Source organism: Lingula anatina, chromosome 1, assembly GCF_051362555.1.
Source record: "Lingula anatina isolate TDL-2025a chromosome 1, LinAna3.0, whole genome shotgun sequence".
NCBI lineage: Eukaryota > Metazoa > Brachiopoda > Lingulata > Lingulida > Lingulidae > Lingula > Lingula anatina.
This window is the reverse complement of record NC_141767.1, coordinates 61,039,357-61,060,658: the sequence shown is the minus strand read 5'-3', so window position 1 is coordinate 61,060,658 and position 21,302 is coordinate 61,039,357. Positions and strand designations below refer to the sequence as shown.

The 21,302-nt window shown below is 34.3% G+C and overlaps 2 protein-coding genes across 4 annotated transcripts in view; one reads left to right on the top strand and one right to left on the bottom strand.

The window, feature by feature from the left end:
* LOC106154677 (furin) overlaps positions 1-16,734 on the top strand; it is a 34,727-nt gene extending 17,993 nt beyond the window's left edge. The window contains exons 6-15 of one of the 3 annotated variants that reach the window (XM_013529116.2): positions 292-380; positions 1,099-1,271; positions 2,188-2,400; positions 2,909-3,009; positions 4,202-4,305; positions 5,352-5,469; positions 6,784-7,085; positions 8,265-8,486; positions 9,517-9,603; positions 15,069-16,734. In XM_013529116.2, coding sequence (XP_013384570.2) covers positions 292-380; positions 1,099-1,271; positions 2,188-2,400; positions 2,909-3,009; positions 4,202-4,305; positions 5,352-5,469; positions 6,784-7,085; positions 8,265-8,486; positions 9,517-9,603; positions 15,069-15,562 — 1,903 coding nt within the window. In that variant the 3' untranslated portion in view covers positions 15,563-16,734. Of the gene's footprint in view, positions 1-291; positions 381-1,098; positions 1,272-2,187; positions 2,401-2,908; positions 3,010-4,201; positions 4,306-5,351; positions 5,470-6,783; positions 7,086-8,264; positions 8,610-9,516; positions 9,604-15,068 lie in introns of all 3 variants that reach the window. The other 2 variants (XM_086999550.1, XM_013529125.2) reach the window with 2 other exon arrangements.
* Positions 15,582-20,901, bottom strand: LOC106154549 (uncharacterized). Its single transcript, XM_013528936.2, has 5 exons — positions 20,725-20,901; positions 18,916-19,281; positions 18,350-18,571; positions 17,778-17,882; positions 15,582-17,529 (listed from the first exon to the last, which is right to left on the bottom strand). Exons 1-5 carry the CDS (start codon positions 20,792-20,794, stop codon positions 17,438-17,440), a joined length of 855 nt encoding a protein of 284 aa, XP_013384390.2. The 5' UTR covers positions 20,795-20,901; the 3' UTR covers positions 15,582-17,437.
* Positions 20,902-21,302: the final 401 nt, after the last annotated feature.

Below are 21,302 nucleotides of genomic sequence, written 5' to 3'. Positions count from 1 at the left end.
GGCCTGGATAAGGAAACATGCCAAACCCTTCAATTTAAGTACACAGGTGTCCTGGTTGTGGGTCTTGAACTCAATGGATAAGATGAAGTTTTTGTCTGTACTGCAGTTTGCTCTTGGATTTTGAAATTAGGTATCCCATCAAGTATCAGATATGATAAAGTGATCCACAGATTTACATTAATTGGTTCAAAGAAGTTATCTCTATTGATACAATTTCACTGTAAGTAAAAACATAAGTATTTTGTGAGTACATAGATTTCCTGTTAACTTCAACTGTTGATTTCATTTCAGACATGGGACGCGCTGTGCTGGAGAAGTAGCTGCCTCGTCTAATAACAATGTGTGCAGTGTTGGCATTGCTTATGATGCAAATATAGGAGGTACAATGATATTACAGGATGTCAGAATAGAAATGTCTGTATTTAGACAGTGCCCCAATTAAGTTTCATTTTAAAAAATCGGGAACATTTTTCACAATCATGCAGAATAAATCTCAACCTCTGATTGATATTATGAAACTTATGAAACTTTGGAGTGTGTATGTTTTTTTTTTTTTTTTTTTTTTTTTTTTTTTTTTTTTTTTTTTTTTTTATGTTACTCTTCTTAAAAATTAGTACCTAGTTTTGTGGAAAGGAAAATAAAGTAAACAAGAAATTTCAATATAAAGTGGGAATATAAATCAAATGAGGTGCCTTGCCAGTTGTGTGTGGTATTTTTACCAGAAGACAATTATATCTTACGTCAAGATTCATTCATTCAGTATAGGATAAACCATTCATTCATTATAGGAAATACCAGTTGAATTTTGTTGGCATTAGATGGCAATTAAGATAAAGCTTAATTCTAGATTTGAAGTAACATTGATCAGACATTGATTTTTTTTTTCTTCTCCTGGCAGCAGATTTTTTTTTTTTTTTTTTTAAGTTGCTGAAATAAATTTTTATCATGTCTTTTTTCGTGTTTGAAACAAAAACTTTGTCATCAGTTTCAAAATATCCTTGAGGTGATGGTTAAAAACTGAATACAATATATCCAAAAAAACTCTGAATTTTCTTTGAAAGTATTGACAATTTTATTATCATTTTTATTTGGTTTCAGGTGTTCGTATGTTAGATGGAGATGTGACAGATGCCGTAGAAGCAACATCTCTCAGTCTCCGTCGAGACCACATAGATATTTACAGTGCTAGCTGGGGGCCTGATGATGATGGAAGGACAGTGGATGGGCCAGCAACACTAGCCAAAAAAGCTTTTAAAGATGGGGTCTCCAAAGTGAGGATGATGAACTTACATTATTGAATAAAAATGCTTTGCTTGATTTCACTGATTCTTTTAAAAAGATCTTCAGTGGGCCCTTATTTGTGCCTTTTGTTGTTGTGTGTCTCCCAAATGAGATGATGCACTTTAAAATTTCACTCAGGTTTACCAATTCCTTTTTTTTAAAGGACATAAAATCTAAATTATGATTTTTTTGGTGTTTTTTTTTTTTTTTTTAATACTCCAAAGAATACTTTTGTCACAACTATTTGAAAATAAGGAAAGCGTTATGATAGTCCACTGTGATAATGGAATTGAATCTAATAAGTGTGTAGCCAACTATAAAATTATTAAAATATGTTACTCTGTAAAAGCACTTTCATTGATGACAGAAAGGCTTTCAGAGCTGTCAATGTGTTATAAAGTTAAAGCAGAGAATATCACGTTTGCAACAAGTTCCAGCTCATATTCTCATTTTAACAACAGAGCTTGACATGGTTTGGTTGTTTATTGAAAAGTTAATCATCTTGCTATCATAATCATCTGACAATCTTGCAGCGTAAATGAACCATCAAAATATTCTTTGGTTCATGATTAAGTTCAGTACCAAAGCCTTTAAGTGTATGTTTAAGGCATTGTACATGGAGATAATTTTGAAAATCCCTCATAAACCAGTTCACAATACTGGAAATAGTAGGTCATGCTTTTACTTGTGAAATAAATATTCTCATTCACTACATCTACAGCTGTACTTAAATATGAAAAAATATTTTCTATTTTGAAATGCTGTAAAAACACTAATGTTCCATTTGTTGCATAGCAATGATAGCAGAACTTGATTATGTTGTTAGTAGTGGCATTTATTCATATGAGGAAATGGAATCTCTGACTGTTTTGGCTACTGCATGTCTTTTTTTGTGAATTGTTTTAGGGTCGCCAAGGTCTGGGTTCTATCTTTGTGTGGGCATCAGGGAATGGTGGCCGTGATGATGATAGCTGTAACTGTGATGGGTATACCAACAGTATCTACACACTGTCCATTAGTAGTACAACTGAATCAGGGAACATTCCATGGTATTCAGAGGCCTGCTCCTCCACTCTAGCCACCACTTACAGCAGTGGCTCAGGAAATGAGAGACAAATAGTAAGTTGATTGGGAGTACTAATAGTTAGTAATGGTACAATTAGGGACACTTATAACTTCATGGCCTTCATGTTAAATGCTTTCTATTTACAAAGTGGAACATTAGCAATGCATTTACAGAAATGGTGCACTGCCATTTGAAAGGCATCTGAAAGGTTTAGGGTGGCATAGCTCCACAGTTATATGCCTGATGTGTGCATTAAGCAAATATGTTAGCTCACTTCATGTAGCTATCAGGTGCAGGTGATCTTTATTAATTTGATTATTAAAAAAGAAGAAAAGGTGACATTTGGTACCTTACTGTGTCATAACTATATTCGTCTTCTTCGTCTGCAATTTCACAATGTCTTCCATGTCTTACGTATTTGACATTTCAGGTTAGATGAATATTATGGATATTTTTGAAGGCTTACCACTTTTGTAAAAAAAAAACACCTAGTCTAAGTGATTGGATGTAAACCCATTAGTAAGCACGAGGCTGATGAAAATGAAATGTTTATTATTTCAGGTGACCACAGACCTGAGAAAAGCTTGCACTGAGTCTCATACTGGAACCTCAGCCAGTGCCCCACTAGCAGCTGGGATATGTGCTTTAGCCTTACAAGCAAAGTAAGAGAGGGTTGATGTAGTTTAGGTTTGACTGTTGGAATAAATAGTTTAGCTCCACAAGCAAAGACATCCTTTTTTTCCATCCTTAGATCCTGATCAGAAAGAAGAAAAAAAAAGATCAGTATAATGTCGGTTCCTACTCTTTTCACTCCTCAGGTTAATATATTTGCTGAAATGAAATTAATGAAAGTTTTAGTTTCATTGCAAAAGGAAAATCTATATGATGAAAAGTTGGTTTTGATTTCACTTTGGTATAGATTGTGGTCTGTAATGAATTGCCATATCATGTAATAAGAAAATTGGAAAAAGGTGAACCTGGGGTTGCTGATGGATGAAGTTGACAAACCATGTGATTTTAAAAGACAGAAGACTGTGCACATTGATAGATAGACTGTTCACACAGACACATAAATTTCAGTATACAGAGAAACAACATTGTTTGTTTGTAATCTGGTTAATCTGTGGTTACGGGAAGCTTGTTTTTCATTTAAAAACGTGTTCAAATTGGAATTCTGAGTCCCTTTGAATTGTGTTTATGAACAAATGGCTTTGTGACACTAAGATAATTATTTACTCCTTCCTTCATGAAGGAAAACATATTCTCTTGTCCTGTAAGCCTAAAGGTGCAGCTAAAAAATTTAGATGTTTAATATTTAACAGTTGATCAATTGTATCAGTTAATTGTTTACATTTTTGCCTTTATAGATATGATACAGTATAAGTAACGTTTTTTTTTTTTTTTTCTTTTTTGTTTGAATTTTACTTAAGTGATTAACCATTTGTGTGAACCAAAGTATCAATGAAGGCATCGCTACCAAAAAAATCTTTTTTCTTAACCAAAGTACAAAAGTGACCATTTTATAATTGGGGTATCATTTTTTTCCTTTAATCAATCTCCTAGACGTTATCAAGCCAAGTTAGCAGGCTTCAATGCCTATGAATTGCTTCATCAGTGCAGGGACCCCAGTTTGATTAGCATTTATTGACTCCAGGGTCCTGATATCAACTGAGAATCAAAACTACTAGTGCCTTGGTATGAAATTTTGATTACTCCTTTTCTTATCGTGTGCCCATGGGAGTACATTTTCCATTGATTATTGTATAGATGTTCGCATGAACCCTTTCTCCTAGCTTTAGGAATTTTGTTTTTTCTTCTATCCCTTTCATAATGAACATGTATTGATCTTTGCAGCCCCAATCTGTCTTGGAGAGATTTACAGCATATTGTTGTGATGACGGCCAAACCCCACAAATTACGAGCAGGGGACTGGACCACCAATGGGGTGGGAAGAAAAGGTAGGATGTCTACAATTCCACAATGTCTTCCATGTCTTTCACATTTGACAACATTTTATATTAGATGAATGTTATGAATATTTTTAGGCTAACCACTTTTGCAAGCAATTTTTTAACAAAACACGTCAAAATCTTGGACTTTTAGTGATATATAAACATTTTTGTCTTATTTATATATCAAGCACTCCACAGATTTCATTTGCATTTGCTGCCCAGTAAATTTCAGCAAATTGAGAAAAAAATCCCACAAAGTTGTGTCAGAGGCATTATGAATGCTTTAGGTTAATGCAAACTATAGTGCAAGCATTGAAATTTATTTGCTATCTTTGTGATTGGTCTTTTCCATCTCTGATGAGAATTTCATTCAGTTTATAATTGAAAATGCCAACAGGTTTCAATATCTGATGATGAAAATAATTGGAGTGATTCACCACAAGAAGGGCAAGCTTTCTTACCAGAGTTAATAAAGATGGGAACTTTTGATCAATATGTTCCCTACATCAGCGGATGAAAAAGTTTGTGCTTAAAAAGGCTGTTAGGTTGTTATGTAATGTTCTACAGCATGTAAATGCACTTCTGTATCTGTCTCACAAAATTGAGGACCATCGATCAATATGTCCCCCACTTCAATTTTGATAAATGATTTTTTAAAGAAAAGCTGTTAGATTGTTATATGATGTTCTTCAGCCTGTAAAAGCACTGCTCTAACTTTGTGATCAATCCAGCAGCATATAATCTTCTGATCCATTGCCCAAGAAAATTACCAGCCTGTCATCAGAGAATTTGCATGTCAGTTTCTTCATCAAGTCCTCAATCAGCAAACTGTATATCTGATGAAAACATACAGTGTTTTGATTTTTTTAGAGTAATATTTGTCCAGATTCATGCATATTACAAAAAATTAAATCAAAATCTAAAGGAAATTTTAATGTAAACACAATTATTGCTCCTTGATAAATTATTCTTGATATTTTCTTGATATGATTACAAACATTTAGCTGATTGAGTGACCATGTTTAACAGGTTGATTTCTTTGAATTTTCCAGTTAGTCATTCCTTTGGTTATGGTTTAATGGATGCCAGTGCAATGGCCTCCATGGCTAAGAACTGGACCTCAGTGCCAAAACAGCTCATCTGTGAAATCCCTGTCCCCAAGAGTAACAGGTGAGGGTTACCAAGCATTCTAGGCTACATGCTCATGATTCAGGGCTCTAATTTGCAAAGTTGGTAATTTGACTTTAATTTCTAACTCATCTTGACAATTCTGTAATTTCATTATGATAATTACTATTGATGAATTTGTCAAAAATTGGCAATATCTGTCATTGAAAACCTTCTGAAATGATGCCAGTTTTCTTGTCAATGTGTAAATACATTATAATTATGGTAATTGATGAGTGTATTGGTAGTTGCAATTAGGTTGCTCATTTAGTGGATGTTTGCCATGAATTATCCCTGACACACACACACACACTCACACATACACACCACATCTGTGCAACAAAGTGTAAAAATATATATCTTGTCCTTGACTCCTGCCTGGTGTGTCAATGATATTTGGTTAAGAATATTGGAATGGCATCTTATAAGTTTAAGTGCTGTGTCAGTTATGATCATTATTACAAGAATTTTTTTAGTAGGACATACTCAGGGATAGCTGTTATTCTGACTAAAGCTTACCCTGTTCTTGGATGACAAATACATCTCAAATGGAGCAAAGGTGTGAAGTACCAGAAAGGTGCAAAATGCTCATCTAGTGTGTCTCTGTGGTATGATTACTTGTAGTGTAAGAGGTAATTGGTTCCCCCTAAAAATTATGTTTTGTCCCCTGAGACAATTGAATTACACTACTGTGAAGTCCAAGAGTGATTCTCATTATCTTTTCATTCTTGATGATAAATGATATGAAATCCCTGCTGCTCCATTGCTTGTTAAATGGTCTTTAGCTAGTAGCAACACTGATCTTATAAGGAAAAAAAATTTAAAAATCTGAAATGCTTGTTTCTCTATAAAAGCCACTAAAGTATATTGTACTTTTTCAATTTGTTACCATTGAAGGTAATACACTTTTGATGATAAAATTACTCCTGAAGAGAGCAATCCATTCATGCAAAAGCACATATTATGCAAAAATATAAAGAGAGAGAAAATGCTGTCACTTTAACATGATCTACAGCCCATTTCATTGATTACAGAAAGAAGGAAAATCATTGAATGGGGCATCATTCAGGTTCCAGTTTTTCTTGAGAAAGACATCCAAGATCATCAGTTTACAGTGGCTAGTTCTCAAACTACATTAAAAGCATACCATGGGAGCCATAAAGAGGTGTTGAAATTTCTAAATGAGTGTTCTCTGCCAGGAAGCTTCACATTAGCCAAAGCTGCAATATAATATAGCAAATTGAGCCTAAAAAGTAGCATCTTTTATCGATGTTTTTACTTAATCAGTGAATAGATATGATTATCCTTTTCTTCCAGGGCAATTACTGCAAGAAACACGATAACCGTGTCAATTCGAACAGATGCATGTTTTGGCACTGCTCACCACGTGCGTTACCTTGAACATGTTCAGGCCAAGATCACACTGTCCTCAGAGCACAGAGGTGCCATTCAGATTTTCCTCACATCTCCATCAGGCACCAGATCTACACTTTTAGCCAAAAGAGCCCGGGATACCTCAAAGGATGGGTTTGGAGACTGGGCCTTTATGACCACACATAACTGGGGGGAGATTGCAGAGGGAAAGTGGACACTGGAAGTAGAAAATAGTGATGCTATGCGTAAGTGGTACTTTTGATACTTGCTCTTTGTTAAGGTTGGGTTAACTATTTTACTCCCCCCCCCCCTTTTTTTTTTCTCCAAATATGAACAAATCACAAAACTAGTCAGCTTAATTTATCTGACTTTACCAGGTCTCGGTCTCAGTCGACCTTGCAGTATTTTCCTAATCAACAATTACTGACGCAATTTCTTCTTACTTGGGATTGACTTCCACTGATTCCCTTTCTAAGATGTAATATTTCTGTAGATATTTTCAGTTTTTTGTGGAAATATCGGTGATGAGAATCCTATTCAATTAATAACTATGTAAGTTGTCTGATGAGAGGAATAATAGAAACACTGTATTTTTGTAAATTGTCTATATACATCTTTTTTGTTGGTTACTTCTCAAATGATGCAAAGGTGTTAAGTGTCAGAAATATTTGTATATGTTTGTAATTTTACATACATAATTGTAATTGGTTATTGCCTAGAAAGGGTAAATGTTAGAACAAACAATTTGGAAATTCTGCTCAGGCTGTTTGGGGGGGGGGGGAGTCAGGGGAAGAGCATTTGTTCTCCAAGTTCAATCCCTATAGTAAGAAGTTACCCATGAGAACACAGGAATGCACGCTAGCTGATTTAATCTGCATATTTATTGTAGTGACTGCTCCAAACTAACATTGCACTCTACTTCTTAGCCTGTAGGTCATCAGTGCCAGTGACTATATTATACCAGTCTTATTTAGTGTAATTTGGCAGCTTTCATTATCCCTTGCACTCATGTGATCCTATAGTGTTGATCTCTGTAAACATTTCTTCTGTCTGATATGAGAACTTTATTTTAAGTACTAAAATAGGTGCCAGGGCTTAAAGTTAAAATAAAATCAGTGATTTAATTCAGGTCATAAAAGGCTAACTTGAGCTCTATACAAGGTTTTGTTTTCTGTTAGTTTCTACATTTTATAGCAGTAACAGTGAATTGGGTATTAGGATTGTTTATTTCACTCCAGCCATAAACTAATATACAAAAGAAAATATTATTGTGTGTTATCAGAGAGAAAGTAATGTCATAGTATTGTCTGTTGATATATTTATATATATATATATATTTGTTGTCTGTCTCAAGGCAGATATTGTTTCAGATGTATGATTGTTTGTATGGTGAGATGTCAAATGACTTCCATTTTTGCTTGCAGTCCGCCGAGCACGCCTACATGACTGGACTCTAGTTTTGTATGGAACAGAAACAGACCCACTCGCACCACCTACACCTTCCCCCAAAACCACCACCCCCCTTAAAACCACCTCGCCTGTTCCTACGAAAACAAAGATACGATGGCCAACAAAGACAACAACTGAGCCCACTACTACTACTACTACCACCACTCATTTCTATCAGTACCCCCTGAGGGTCACAAGTAAGACTGATAAGCCTAATTACAATAAGCCTAATGTCCCAAGAAACGAACAAGATCCACCTTACATGAATCGCTATCCAGCACATATTTCCACAACTCCTACCACTAGTTTTATGACTACAGGCAAGGCAATATATATATACTTTCTATTCTTGGTGTCGTTTCTGTGTTCTGTGTCTTGATGGTGTTGTTTTGTTGTGCACTCAAAACTGTCTGCATGTCACATTGCTTTATTTGTTTACGGATTTGAATGCTGCATGGATGGATTTAGTTAATTTAAAAACTGATTGAAAGTCTATCATCTCAGGCACAGGAGTGCCATCAAGGGGTGTAATTTGCTGTGGATAACAATAGACTACAGATTTTGTCTTTAAATAGTTGCAAAGTATGCTTTCTAGAAAAAAAAAGAACTTAGCAGAGCAGTTCTTATAACAGCTGATAATGTGCCCTGGTATAAAAATGCTTAGCAAGGGCAGAATATCATGATTGGCTGCAATAGGCCCTGACAAGAGATAACAAAACAATGTTAGGCATTAGTTTGTCATGAAGTACTGTAGAACCAGCTTGTAGTAACTAATGCATGGTTTTAATTATGCACAATTAATGAACACACCACATTATGCATTATTATTGTTGTTCATATTTATCCTTATTGTTTTATATCCCTTTGTGTCTTTTATTAAGTCTTGATTTTTTTCTTTTTTCAGTTCATTTGCTGGCTTTTCTTCCTCACTGTACATATATATATATATATATATGAAGCTATATAGGAATGATTGCATTAACCAATTGATTGCACTTAAAAGAAAGTTAACTTACATTTGTATTGAAAGTGTGGTAAAAAAATCAATTTATGTACATATAAATTACACGTTTCTGATTTTTACATTTTTTGTAGCCATTTATTATAAGTTTTATACGATATCCATTCACATTAAGGGTAATATTAGTTAAGTAGTCAGTAAAAATTGGATATTAATGTCAATTTTGAAATTGAGCTCAAAAACTTACTTCTTTTTTATGTTTACAGCGGCGGAGTTGAAGGGTTTCACATTGGTGCTTCATGGAACCTCACAGCATCCTCTGAGCAACTACAATGATTCCCAGAAGTCATCAGGTGGGCAAATCCTCCCTAGTTTTATGTACTCACGCAGTACAGTTGCTAATTCTGCCTGTCTTGCTCTATTGCTTGGGACTGTCTCTATTTCACTGTTTGTATGACAGTGGTCAAAGTGAAAAATGGAGAAAAAAAGATGAAAATACAGAAGCTGGGCACCATGTCACATTCCATGTTTTGTCAGAAGGGAGAGCCACCTACTGAAGTGTTCATATTCTTCATTTTTGTCTCGTGTCTCATGTGACTTGCACTGCTAGAGGACTTTTCTCTACCACTGTACTTGCTTTGGTGAGTGGGTGACACTAACTCTTTTCTTTGGTGGGTGGTGGTTGAACTAACATTTCTTAGCTTCAGCATCACTCCACACAGAACATTGCCACGAGTTAAAAGAAAATGGCAGGAAAGAAGAAGGAAAGTCCAGGCTGTTTCTTGTAATAAATCAGAAGAAATAGAGATGCTACCATGTATATTTTCTCACAACAGTGTGAATATGTATTGTGTAGGTTGTTGTTAAATCATCCATATATTTTCTGTGCAATCTGAAATGGGGAAAATGTGCCAAAATTTCAAATTATTGTGCAAATGCTTAAATTACGATCTCTTATTTAAGTACACTTTTTGCCCTTTGCCTTATTATGACACTGATTACTTACTTGACAATTATGATAAAATCATGGTTTTAATCTTTTTCATAATGAACTGCATAATTTTTACTATGCAACTATGATTGTTTTGTTTGGATTTGGCAATTATATTGTGTTGTCAAGGAATGTGATTTAGGATAACAAGAAAAGGGAAAAATGAATTATCTTAATGCATTGGCACTACTGTTTTTAATATAAATTCTCTTCATTCATTTTGCATTTCTCTTGCTTGTTAAACCTTTATTTTCCCCATAATGAAACAAAATGACCTCAGTTAAATATAGTATATGTGTTATGTATTAGCTATATGAATACAACTCTTTTTTGTTCATAAATTATGTGTTTTAGTTATTCCTCATTATTTATATGATATCATTCAGACTATTTTTGTACATTTATATTTCTCATATTGAGGATTTATTCAAAGTTTGGCACAGAAGAGATACTATATACTTACCAGATCAAATCATTTTGAATTATGTTACAACCCAGTGAGTGCATGGCTTGCTTTGTATACACATCAATAAGTTTGGTCAAATGAATGAGAAACGAGCTATTCAAATGTCTTTGCCACGTTATTCTACCATACATGTGCAACAATGTGAACAATTTTCAAAGCCAATACATTGAATGCATTACCCTTGCGTTAGGAGAGTATAAAACATTGTATTTTAAATGCTGTCAGTTTTCTTTAATGTGACAGATATATAACATATTCATTGATGTCAAATGATAGAGAGCACTAAATTTTTGCCATGCATGTTAGTTGTAGAGAACTAGTAATCTCTATTGATATCTGCTGGGGAATTTTTTGTGATTTAGAAATGTTTTCATACTTTAAGAAAATTTCCTTATGTTGTATAGGCAGACCTCAGTTCATTAACCAAGTTAAGGTTGTGTGGAATTCTCTAATATCCAATTAAATATGTGCTTGTCCTATTTAGATTGAACATGTGTGGTCTTGGCTGCTCAGTGGGTATCCTAAAAAAGAAAACATTTAACATGTACAACTGATTGCCTATATTATCATACAATTTTCATTAGTAGCAACTGTCAGCGGATGCCAATTTTCTAGATAAATTATTTCATCAGTTTAATCACTGCTTATTCATTCAGGTAATGCATTTTTTCTTGTTTGTGATGTTTTCTTTACTTTGGTTAAACTTGAAGACAATCAAATTAATCTTATCCTGTAAAATTGCAAGGTTATATTCATATTTTACAATTGGCAGCAGGTGTATATACCAAGTAATTAACTGATATTTATGATTGAAGGAATTTGACAAGAAACTGAAGTCTCTTTTTCGTCAGCTATCCTTTACTTCTTAATAGTGCATTTCTTTCCACCTTTACATCCCTTGGTGTGGTATACCAGTTCTTTCATTATGGAAGACATTCTCTAAGTGCAAATAAGCTATTTGAAATTAAAGTGTAATTAAGTAAATGAATTTTGAAATCACATTTGGTCATCTGTGGTGTAGAACAGAATTTGAAAAGAGATACTTGTATAATATATTTATTCAGTGTATTGTCTTTTGTTTGTGTAAACAAATATTTACTTATGTGGTATAGATTGTATGTTGATGTATTAATGATGTAAGCATCACAAGTTAATGTGATAACTAATTTCTGATTGTACATACTGTGTTGGTGTACATATACAGTGAAATCGCTATGAATCCATACGTTGGAAATGGTGATTTGTACAAAAGAAGTGAATATCTGAATTATAGGTATTTATAAGTCAGCTATTATGTTGAGTTATATATATTGGAAGGTCTTTGCAGAAAAAAAAATCAAATGAGGAGCAGTATTTTAAAGAAAAAAGAGAGAAAAGATAATTGTTGTTTTGGCAAATTGAAGATTTTGATGAAAAGAAAAAACTATCTGAATACTTTTTGATACCTTTAATGTTAATGTCGTCATTTCAGTTCATTTCCAAATTGTAAAACATAAATGCTTATTGAAACAAAATTGGAAAAACGAGGTATCAAATATTTAAAAAAAATCTTGAGATTTGGTCAACCAAGGCAAAGAAATAGCCATCTGAGTGTCTTTGAGCATTAATTTAAGGAAACATTAATAAGATTACTTTACTGTTATTCTTGAAAAAAAAAGCAATGTTTTAGGAAAAAAAGGGGGGGGGGGAATTCAAATGAATACCTATCCATTCAATGTTAATATAATGATGATAAATACTGGGTTCATCACAAAATTACCTTGTCCAAAATTTCAATGTGATGGACAAACAGAAGCAAGTCTTATTAGTTTCAGCTCTTCAAGTATCCAGGGTGAGTGTATGTATCAACACTAACAAACCAATTGTTTGTTCAGTTATTGTGGTAGATCTGAGTTAAAGACCATGGCTGCAGAGTTGAGAAATTACAACTAATTGTTTATTCCAAGCAACTTTCTCATTAACTATCTGCATGTGTTGGAATATGTCCTATTTCCAGGCATGTTTGTCTGTGATTTTGGGCCTTTTCACCTTTTAAAATGAAGTTGAGCTGTGTTATCCAGCATGGTACTTGTGTACACGCATGATATGCCACAGGTGTTATAATTATGTAACCAAGGCTTATTTATGTAAACTTGTAGTCTTCATTTGTTTATTGTTTGATTTTCAGGCATGTCATTTGATGGTGCAGCAACACCTATCAAAGTATCTATTTGTATTGATCTTGTATTGATTGCTGTTGGACCTTACTTAGAATATTAATAATGACATGCCTGGACATTGCTTACATTTTGTTGTTAGATTAACTTAGTTTTGATGACTGATGGATTAAGATAAACCAGTGGTATTTTGTATTCACATATTGTACCTGTAGCCAACTGAAAGCCAATAGGATCAATTTACCAAGATGCAAAACTACATCCTTACATCTTATTGCTTTAAGTTTCATATTTATGTGCAACTTCCTGTTACTGCTGCTGTCAAAACATGAAATTAACTTTTAATTTAACTGCAGTCAGTTTTCTTGGTGCATGGATTATTCAGATGGTGTTGAAATATATGATTTAGAATTTTTTGAGTGTTTAAAATTTAAGGATCAACTGTTATATACCCAGAGTGCATGTTGCATGGACACATCTGTTTTCCGATCTATATCTATAGATGATTAAAATGCCATACAACACCTCAAGATCAATTTTCTGAGCACGCATCTTTATTCATTTGTACTTAAGAAAGTTTGCTATTTGTTTATTGTGTCCCTAACTAATTTGATTTTTTATTTAAGTGAACTTCATTATTTTTTAACCATGAATGTATTGTGAAATGTGTGTTATTTAGATTGCTTAAACCAACATAACAATATACCACCCAATCTGTTTTAGATGGAGATTAGCTTTGAACATAGTTTGTTTATTAATGAAGTAATATTGTGTTATTTTTTCTTACTAAGAAACTCAAAAGTATAATTGAAAAAAAAAGTACAACAAATTATGGAATCACCCTGTAGTGTGTGCATGTTATGTAGTTGATGGCATTTTGCATGCATTCGGTCAGAGAAAAGAGACATACTGTTGCTGCTGTTATTTTGTTTTTCTTTAAGCTGAGAGTGTACATATAGTTGCATTGCATAGTTGAAGTTTTACAGCTGGGTAAGGACAGTGCACTATGGTTGATGAAACAGTACGATATCTAAGCAATGAGCACAATTTACATCACATCTAACATGAACCTGTTCTGGGTTTTAAAATGGCTAATTTTCTCATCTGTTAATCAGTTTGTCATGTTAAAATCCAGAAAATGTCTGTGTTTAACTTGATGTAAATGCAACTTCACTTGCACTGTCACGTCTGAGTGCCAAATGTGTTATACCCTGCACATTTTATACCACACTAGGGACTTTTCTGATTGAACAAGCATTCCGTCTTTTTGTTGCTATGGCCTTTTAGCCTGGTGAACACTAAATTTTGGTGTATTGATATATTTTCTACTAACATGCCATTAAAAAACATGGTTAACATCTTGCCAATAGTTAATGGGCTGAGGAATATAATATAATGCCTCTAAGAGCTCTGTGAAAAAAATTCTGGTATTACTGTGCACTTTTGTAGTGAACAGGTTGAATCTTCATTTTAAATTACAATTTAACCTCTTGTAGTGGGCTTCAACTTATCTTCATGAGCCATTTACATGGGCAGGTTGTTGTGTAGTTTTGCTCACAAAATCAGACCAAAGTTGATGATATTTTTCAAAAATATTTTGATAGTAAGACATGAAAAATAGCATTTAGAAATTTGAAAGTGCAAGTTTGGTTCACTTCAGATAAAAGTTAAGTGTTTCAACTTTGTGAATGACAACCACAGCAGTAACAACAGACTGAATCCTCATGCAAAAATAATAGTTCTTTCTAGCTGTATTCACACAGAAAACTACTGGAAAGCAACCTGTGTAGTAATGGGTTGGTATGGTTCTGCACCTGTAAAGAGGCTGGGATTTATTTCTTGGGTTGGAGGCTTTCGGCTTAACAGCAATGGAAATGATGTCTTTTTCAAATTCTGACTGAATGTGAGATATGTTGTGATTTAGCCAGTTTGCTTGCCTGCTCTGTACCTTCTGTCTGTCATTTCATCCTCATCATCCTCGAGCAACAGCTTTGCAGTTTTTCTCACTTAGTTTGTCGTAACAGTGTTTCCGCAAAAGTAATGCCATTGAGAATGCTTTAGTTTTAGATCATCAATAAAATAAATTAAGTACTTTGAATGTCAAGATCTTTTTTATTTTGCAAGTAAATATAATTTTTGAAATACAAATATTGTCTCTTTATTAAGTAAGTAAACCTATTTTTATGTGTTTGTTTTTCATTGCAGGTTGTACAGATGGCATGTATGCCTTGGGCTCAGACTGCCTGGAGACTTGCCCTGGGGGTTACTACCCAAGCACCTCTACCAGAAACAACACTAACGGTACTCTCCAACTAGTGTGTAAAGTGTGCAATGTGTCATGCCAGACGTGTTCGGGACCCACTCCTCAACAGTGTCTTACTTGCCATAAGAACTATATCCAAAGTAAGGGAGCTTGTGTGCCTCTGAGGGAGAGACCCATGTCTTACATAGAACCAAAAGTCATATGGATGGTTGCAATTGCTATACTGTTCTGTGTGTCGTCTATTGTTCTGTTTTTGTTGATATTTTTCCTTTTCCAAGCATACAGTAATGGGTATTTGTTTTGGAGGAATAGGAAAGCCAATGGGGTAGATACTGCTAAGGGGGAGTATCGAGGTTTGAAAACTGGGAACTCTGACAAGAGTCTTCTTGATAGTGAGACAGAAGATGATCTTGATGACACCAGTGGAAGAGTTTGAGATGTGTATTGCATTTAGATTTGTTTTTTTTTAAACAAAAATCACTTTATTGTTATGTATGGACATTTAAAAATTAATATGATTGTTTTTCCTGTCACTGTTTTATTCTCAGGATATAATAGTTAAAGTGGTGTTTTTTGGAACTTGTTAATCGACCAAAAGAATCATTTGTGTTCATATCCATAAGGTTACAAAAATATGCAAGTCTCTATCCTCAATCAATAAGGTTGAGAAAACAACAGCATTTTTACCACAGTACATATGGTTGCAGCATTTTTTACAATTTAAAACACTTGTTAAATGACAATTTATCAATTAGATTAGGGAATTGGGTGATTTTGCAGGTGTCATTAAATGCTTTAGCAATAAATAAATCATTATAAACTGGAATCTGGCATCAAGAGACAGCCATGAACATGATGTAGAACTGTTTTTTTTTTTTTTTTCTTTTTTTTTTTTTTTTTTTTTTGAAAAGAAGATATATCAAATTATTTTTGTATACTTTTTTCTCTGTTGAGCAGTGCTGGACTTGTTGATATTATTACCCAAATTTGCTTGAAAATATGTCAAATTATATGGTTATATTAATAAAAAAAACTGATGCTTTTTTGCATGCTTTAGCTAGTAACAGCTTTTATTTACCTATATGAATCAAAATTTTCTTTAGATTTTTTTAATAGTAAGTTAAGATGACATCATCATATTTATTAATATTTATATAGTAGTGACCTGGTATTAGACATGACCAATTTGTATATTTTGACTGGGCAGGATGTGTTGACTTAGTAGTGTACAGTGGACTTCTTGACTTCATTGAGTGTTATTACAAGATTTAGTAGTTTGAAAACCCAAGTTTTGTACAACTGAGTTGAGGTGCTAAAGAAACTAGAGCAGAATAATCTCATCCTATTTCTGTCAATCTGAAATACTATAATCTGGTCTTTTTTGGTTTATTATGTTCTAGTCGGTTCTAAAGTTGAATTTTTATAATAATTTTTAGGGAGAATGAACCAAAGCTTTATTAGCCATCTTACCAGCCTTTGCTCTTGCACGTTTGCTATATGCTATGATATATGCAGATTGTAAGCAAATAACTTACATATTATGATATTAAAATTCAGGGCTTTTATTGTGAAACAATTTGACAAACTGAAATAAAAAGTTAAATTGAACACTGCATCTTCTCTTGTCTTTTTGTGACCCCAACCTTATGATGGTTCCATTGAAGTAGTTTGACATACTGAGAGAAATTTTAATTACAACAGGCATCTTTTGCGATTAAAGAAGAGTTGGTGAGAGTCTTTCAAGTATGTCTTACAGGTATTTCCAGAAAAACTACACATTTGCTAGATAAAGGTTATGTTGTAATTTAAATGCATGCTAAAAAAATAATAAGATGGACTTAAAATTGAAAACTGGACGGATCGGGCTCTTTTCGGCATTGGCCAACATTTTAATATGACTTTTACAATTTTAAAGCAGAAAAATATTCATCTTCCGGGCATTGATGAAACGGGGCCGAAATGTATGACAAAACTATGATGTCATAATTAAGACTTGACACAATGGCTTGGATTCTCAAAATCCTAAGTTAACAATGGTATTGTCAGAAAAATACCACTTGCAACATCGAAGATGAGAACACAAAAATACTCTTATTAGAGATAACTGCAGGCATTGATGACCTTGAATTTTTTTTTTTTTGCTTAACTGTATCGGTTTAACAAGCATAAGATCCAGACCAAGTAAGAACTGCGGAGTAAAGTCCTATTTTGGAAAAAAAGTCACGTGAAGAAAACGATGAATTTTTATCCACGTCTCATACGTTGTAGACCTTTTTTCTTGAGCCCCAGGTAGAAGCTATACAGACTGGTTTCACGTCTCGGCTGAAAGAATCCAGAGGATGCATGCGACGACCAAGCCAGCTGTCCACAACACACTCGGCACAAGGGGGGGTTTGCTTCCACCTACAATTGGATTATACTTGCTTTGCCATAAATATTGCACTTTTTTCTTTTACAAAAGTCGAAATTGAATTAGAATATGTGAGATAGTGCAGCTTTGATTCTCATCATAAATCTTTTAGTGATTGTAAAACCTTATCCAAATTCTCATCTGTCGAGAGATTTCAAAATATCTAGAAACATTTTTAAGTGCGATCTTTCAAAAAACGGCTCCATTAATATAATGAAGAGCTGTGAGAAGAAATTCATACCGGCAACTGTGTTTGGTGCAGTAACGAACATGGACCTCGTAATTCTGTGGTCATTTGTAGATTTCAATGTTACAGAACACTTGTACTCGCCTATATCTTCTGGTCCTGAAGAATAAATGCATAAAAACATGTTAATATATGTACCCATACGTAGAAAGTCTCGTTACTCAACAGCAAGTGAATGTACGATATGTCACTGTTTTTAATCCACCTACAAAACAACACCCTATTTATATTGGTAAAACGCGGCACAATAAAGATTAAGCCCCCTTTCCAATAGACGGCATCCTTTCTGCGTCCAGCAGTACGGCCCCATTTGAGAGTTAAAAAATTATAATACTTTACGTGCCGACAGCTGGCCGATCATTGAGCATTCATTCTGATACAAAATCAATACTCGTTCCTCCTTATTAAGACCACAGCGATGACAAATTTCATGGTCGCAGAAAGGACGCCTTCCAGTGAAAAGGGGGTATTACGAAAGCAATACAAGCGTTCGAAGGGAGTGTAGAGAACTTCTACATACACAGTGGCAAAACGACAAAAGCAATCTCAAAGTTGTAGCTTCCTACCGGCATTTAGTATAACTAAACTATTTGCTGATCCCGTCCTGTATTTTCCTTCCTCTCGGAATGTGGAGAATTTTGATTTTATGTACTTCTTCCCATCCGAGCCCAGTTCTTTGCTGCCCTTTGAGAATATTGGCGGATCGTGTGCCAGCCAGTTGTAGACCACACATTCAAGTGTCACGTTCTTTGGGTCCCTATCAACCTGGCCTGTCACATTGGTAAGGACTGGAAGTGAACAAGCACAAAATCTTATAGAGATGAACTAATTTTCAGTGTTTGTATATGTTGGCAGTACTTTTTTTTTTACTACGGTGGTCTGGTATGAGTCCCGTATGACATAATAAATAAAACCACAGCCGATCAAGATGGCAACCGATTAAGCCTTCATCAGTGTTATTTTTTTCTGAAATGCATTTATTAAAAGTACGTAATTTTGGTTTAAAGGTTATTATAAAGAATGAATGAATTAGTGTATCACATTTTAGAAACATCAATTTGTAAATAATTGCAATTCACTAACGCAACTTGGAACTGACTTGGAATAATATGTATAAACATCATCCCCATACCGTCAATAATGTACACGCTCTTGGTGGCATTGGCTCCCTTGACGCCGTTCAGTTCACATGTATACTCTCCACTCTGGTCCACGGTGACGTTCGGGTATATCAGGGTGCTGGTCAGCACTGTTGCAGATGGTCTGTCAGGTCCATCGCCACCGTGAAAGCGGCCATGACTGGAGGGATGTCCCGGTTTGTCGGAAGTATAAATGGGTTTTTTGTTGAGATACCAGCCGAAATCTGTTGCACCGCTCTCCGTTATATCAGCATTACACTTGAATATCAGGCTGTCACTCGCTATGTAGTTCGGCAAGAAGTCTCCATACTTGTGAACTGTGTTGTCTTCAAACGTGACATTTACCTCCAAACTGTTTCCTTACAAAAAATTACAGAAAAAAAAGCATTTTGGTAACCGTGGTAAGTTTTGTTTACATATGCAGTACCTTTGCACACTTATCGGATGTATTAATTAATAATGCAACTCTCGATAAAAGATTCCCAGAACGACGCAACAGCTGTCGGTCGTGGAACGGATTCTACTGATACAAAAATAAATATATTCTTGATGGTTCTGATTGTAATGAGTTTATAAGTGTCATGATGACTCTAATGAAATTACGGTTTAAGTTACTTTTTGGGAGTTTTCAGTAACCACGTCACGCTATCTTTCAAACTCCAAACTAACAAAATTACGATGATCTCAAAGTTAGAAATATCCGCAATATACAAATATCTTCAAGTGTTAAATTTCATATTAAACCAAATGAGTACCAGTGTCTATCATCAAAATCTGGCTACACAAAATGGTGATTGTATACAAAGTTAATAATTATCAAATGAACAAAATTCCAAATAAAGGGGTTTTTGTAAGAGGGAGTCGTTTATGCAGCGTACCAACAAAATCAATAATACAATGGGACTAGTTATTAAAAACGCACAAACCAGCCGCAAGCAGTGGCTGGGTAGCCTATGTAGGAATCTGTAATAGCATGTAAAGGTCCAAGACTAACTGGAAATTCCTTCCGAACACCTATTAATAAGTTCAGCACTATTGATAATTAAGTGAAAACTGCGTAATAGGGAATAATTTACGCATGGGTAAACAATTTGTAAAGACCCGTAAAATTCTTCCTAATGATGTATCAAACCTCCTATAAGTTAACAGCACATGTTTCTCTATACTTTTACGTTCCTTAATTCATTATGTTCACAACAATTGAAACTCATCACCAATACAATTAGCCAACATCACAGATGTCTAAATGAATGTCGGAATCGAGAATTTTGACTTGACTTTGCATCTATTCCAAAATGAGAGTCAAAATTAAGAATGACGACCCGTTGCAGCTAGTGATGATTCGTACTCCTTTATATGTACCTGTAAATGTTGTGTCACAAGTTTCAGAGTACTGGTGGTAATTTCTATTTAACTAAAACACGACGCTCTCCGTTTGTGTCAAGCATTAGAAACGGTATTTTCTGATACCATAGGTGAACTCCCAGTGGACTCGGGCACACCAGGTGACTTCAGGTCATTACACCGTTCATTCACTGTTTTCTTACATTAATTTTTGTTGAATTAAACTTAACAACAGCATATTTTGGATTACCATAACCCACCTCCTTGAACACGAAACGCGTTAGAAATTAGACAATCAAACAACAATACAACCAGAAACAATGCATCACTTTTCGAAACACGTAATTAGCTTGCGTGTATTTTCAAGGGAATTACTCCTGTCTGTAAATCGAAGAATCTTTGCCTAAGAAGTATTTTATATAACAGAGAGGTACGATTGAAACCATGCAGACACTTACCTCGTGAGGAATAACCTATACAGAAAACAACAGTGAACATGAATTGCTTATATGATAAGAAGTCTGTCATGTTTCCCTCTTTGTCTTAGCCTTATGTAAATAATACGCAAATAACCACGTGGAGGATGGCTGTAAACTGGGCAACCCCTGTTCCTGCTATGATATCCGCCATGACTCACCCATTTAACCAAAACCCATGTGACTGGTAAATACAAAAGATATTTATAAAATTTCAGGCCTACTTGATTTCGTTTTTTTTTTTTTTTTTTTTTTTTTTTTTTTGACTTTTCTTTGATATTATTAGTATTATCAAAATTATAAAATAAATATATGTCAGTAAAAATACAATCTGTAATGACTTATGAGGATAAAATATTGGAGATATTTGCAAAAAGCATTGAGTAAGGGATAGTCAGTACAATGAATATAGGTAATTCTTTCTGGCTTGGTTACATTTCACAAAAAGCATCAGTCAGAATTTGGTTCTAGTAAGACCGTAAATATTATTACAAGTGGAAATTATATTGTACTTTATTTATCAACTTCAAAACCAAGTCTCAAGTGTTGTACCTGTTGCG

What these genes read in the sequence shown, in the direction of transcription:
- LOC106154549 (XM_013528936.2), bottom strand. Translation starts at nt 20,794, where the DNA reads ATGACAGACTTCTTATCATATAAGCAATTCATGTTCACTGTTGTTTTC. An exon ending in GAGCGTGTACATTATTGACG is followed by an intron (nt 18,572 to 18,915) that starts GTATGGGGATGA and finishes GTTCACTTCCAG; the next exon opens with TCCTTACCAATGTGACAGGC. An exon ending in TTTAGTTATACTAAATGCCG is followed by an intron (nt 17,883 to 18,349) that starts GTAGGAAGCTAC and finishes TTTATTCTTCAG; the next exon opens with GACCAGAAGATATAGGCGAG.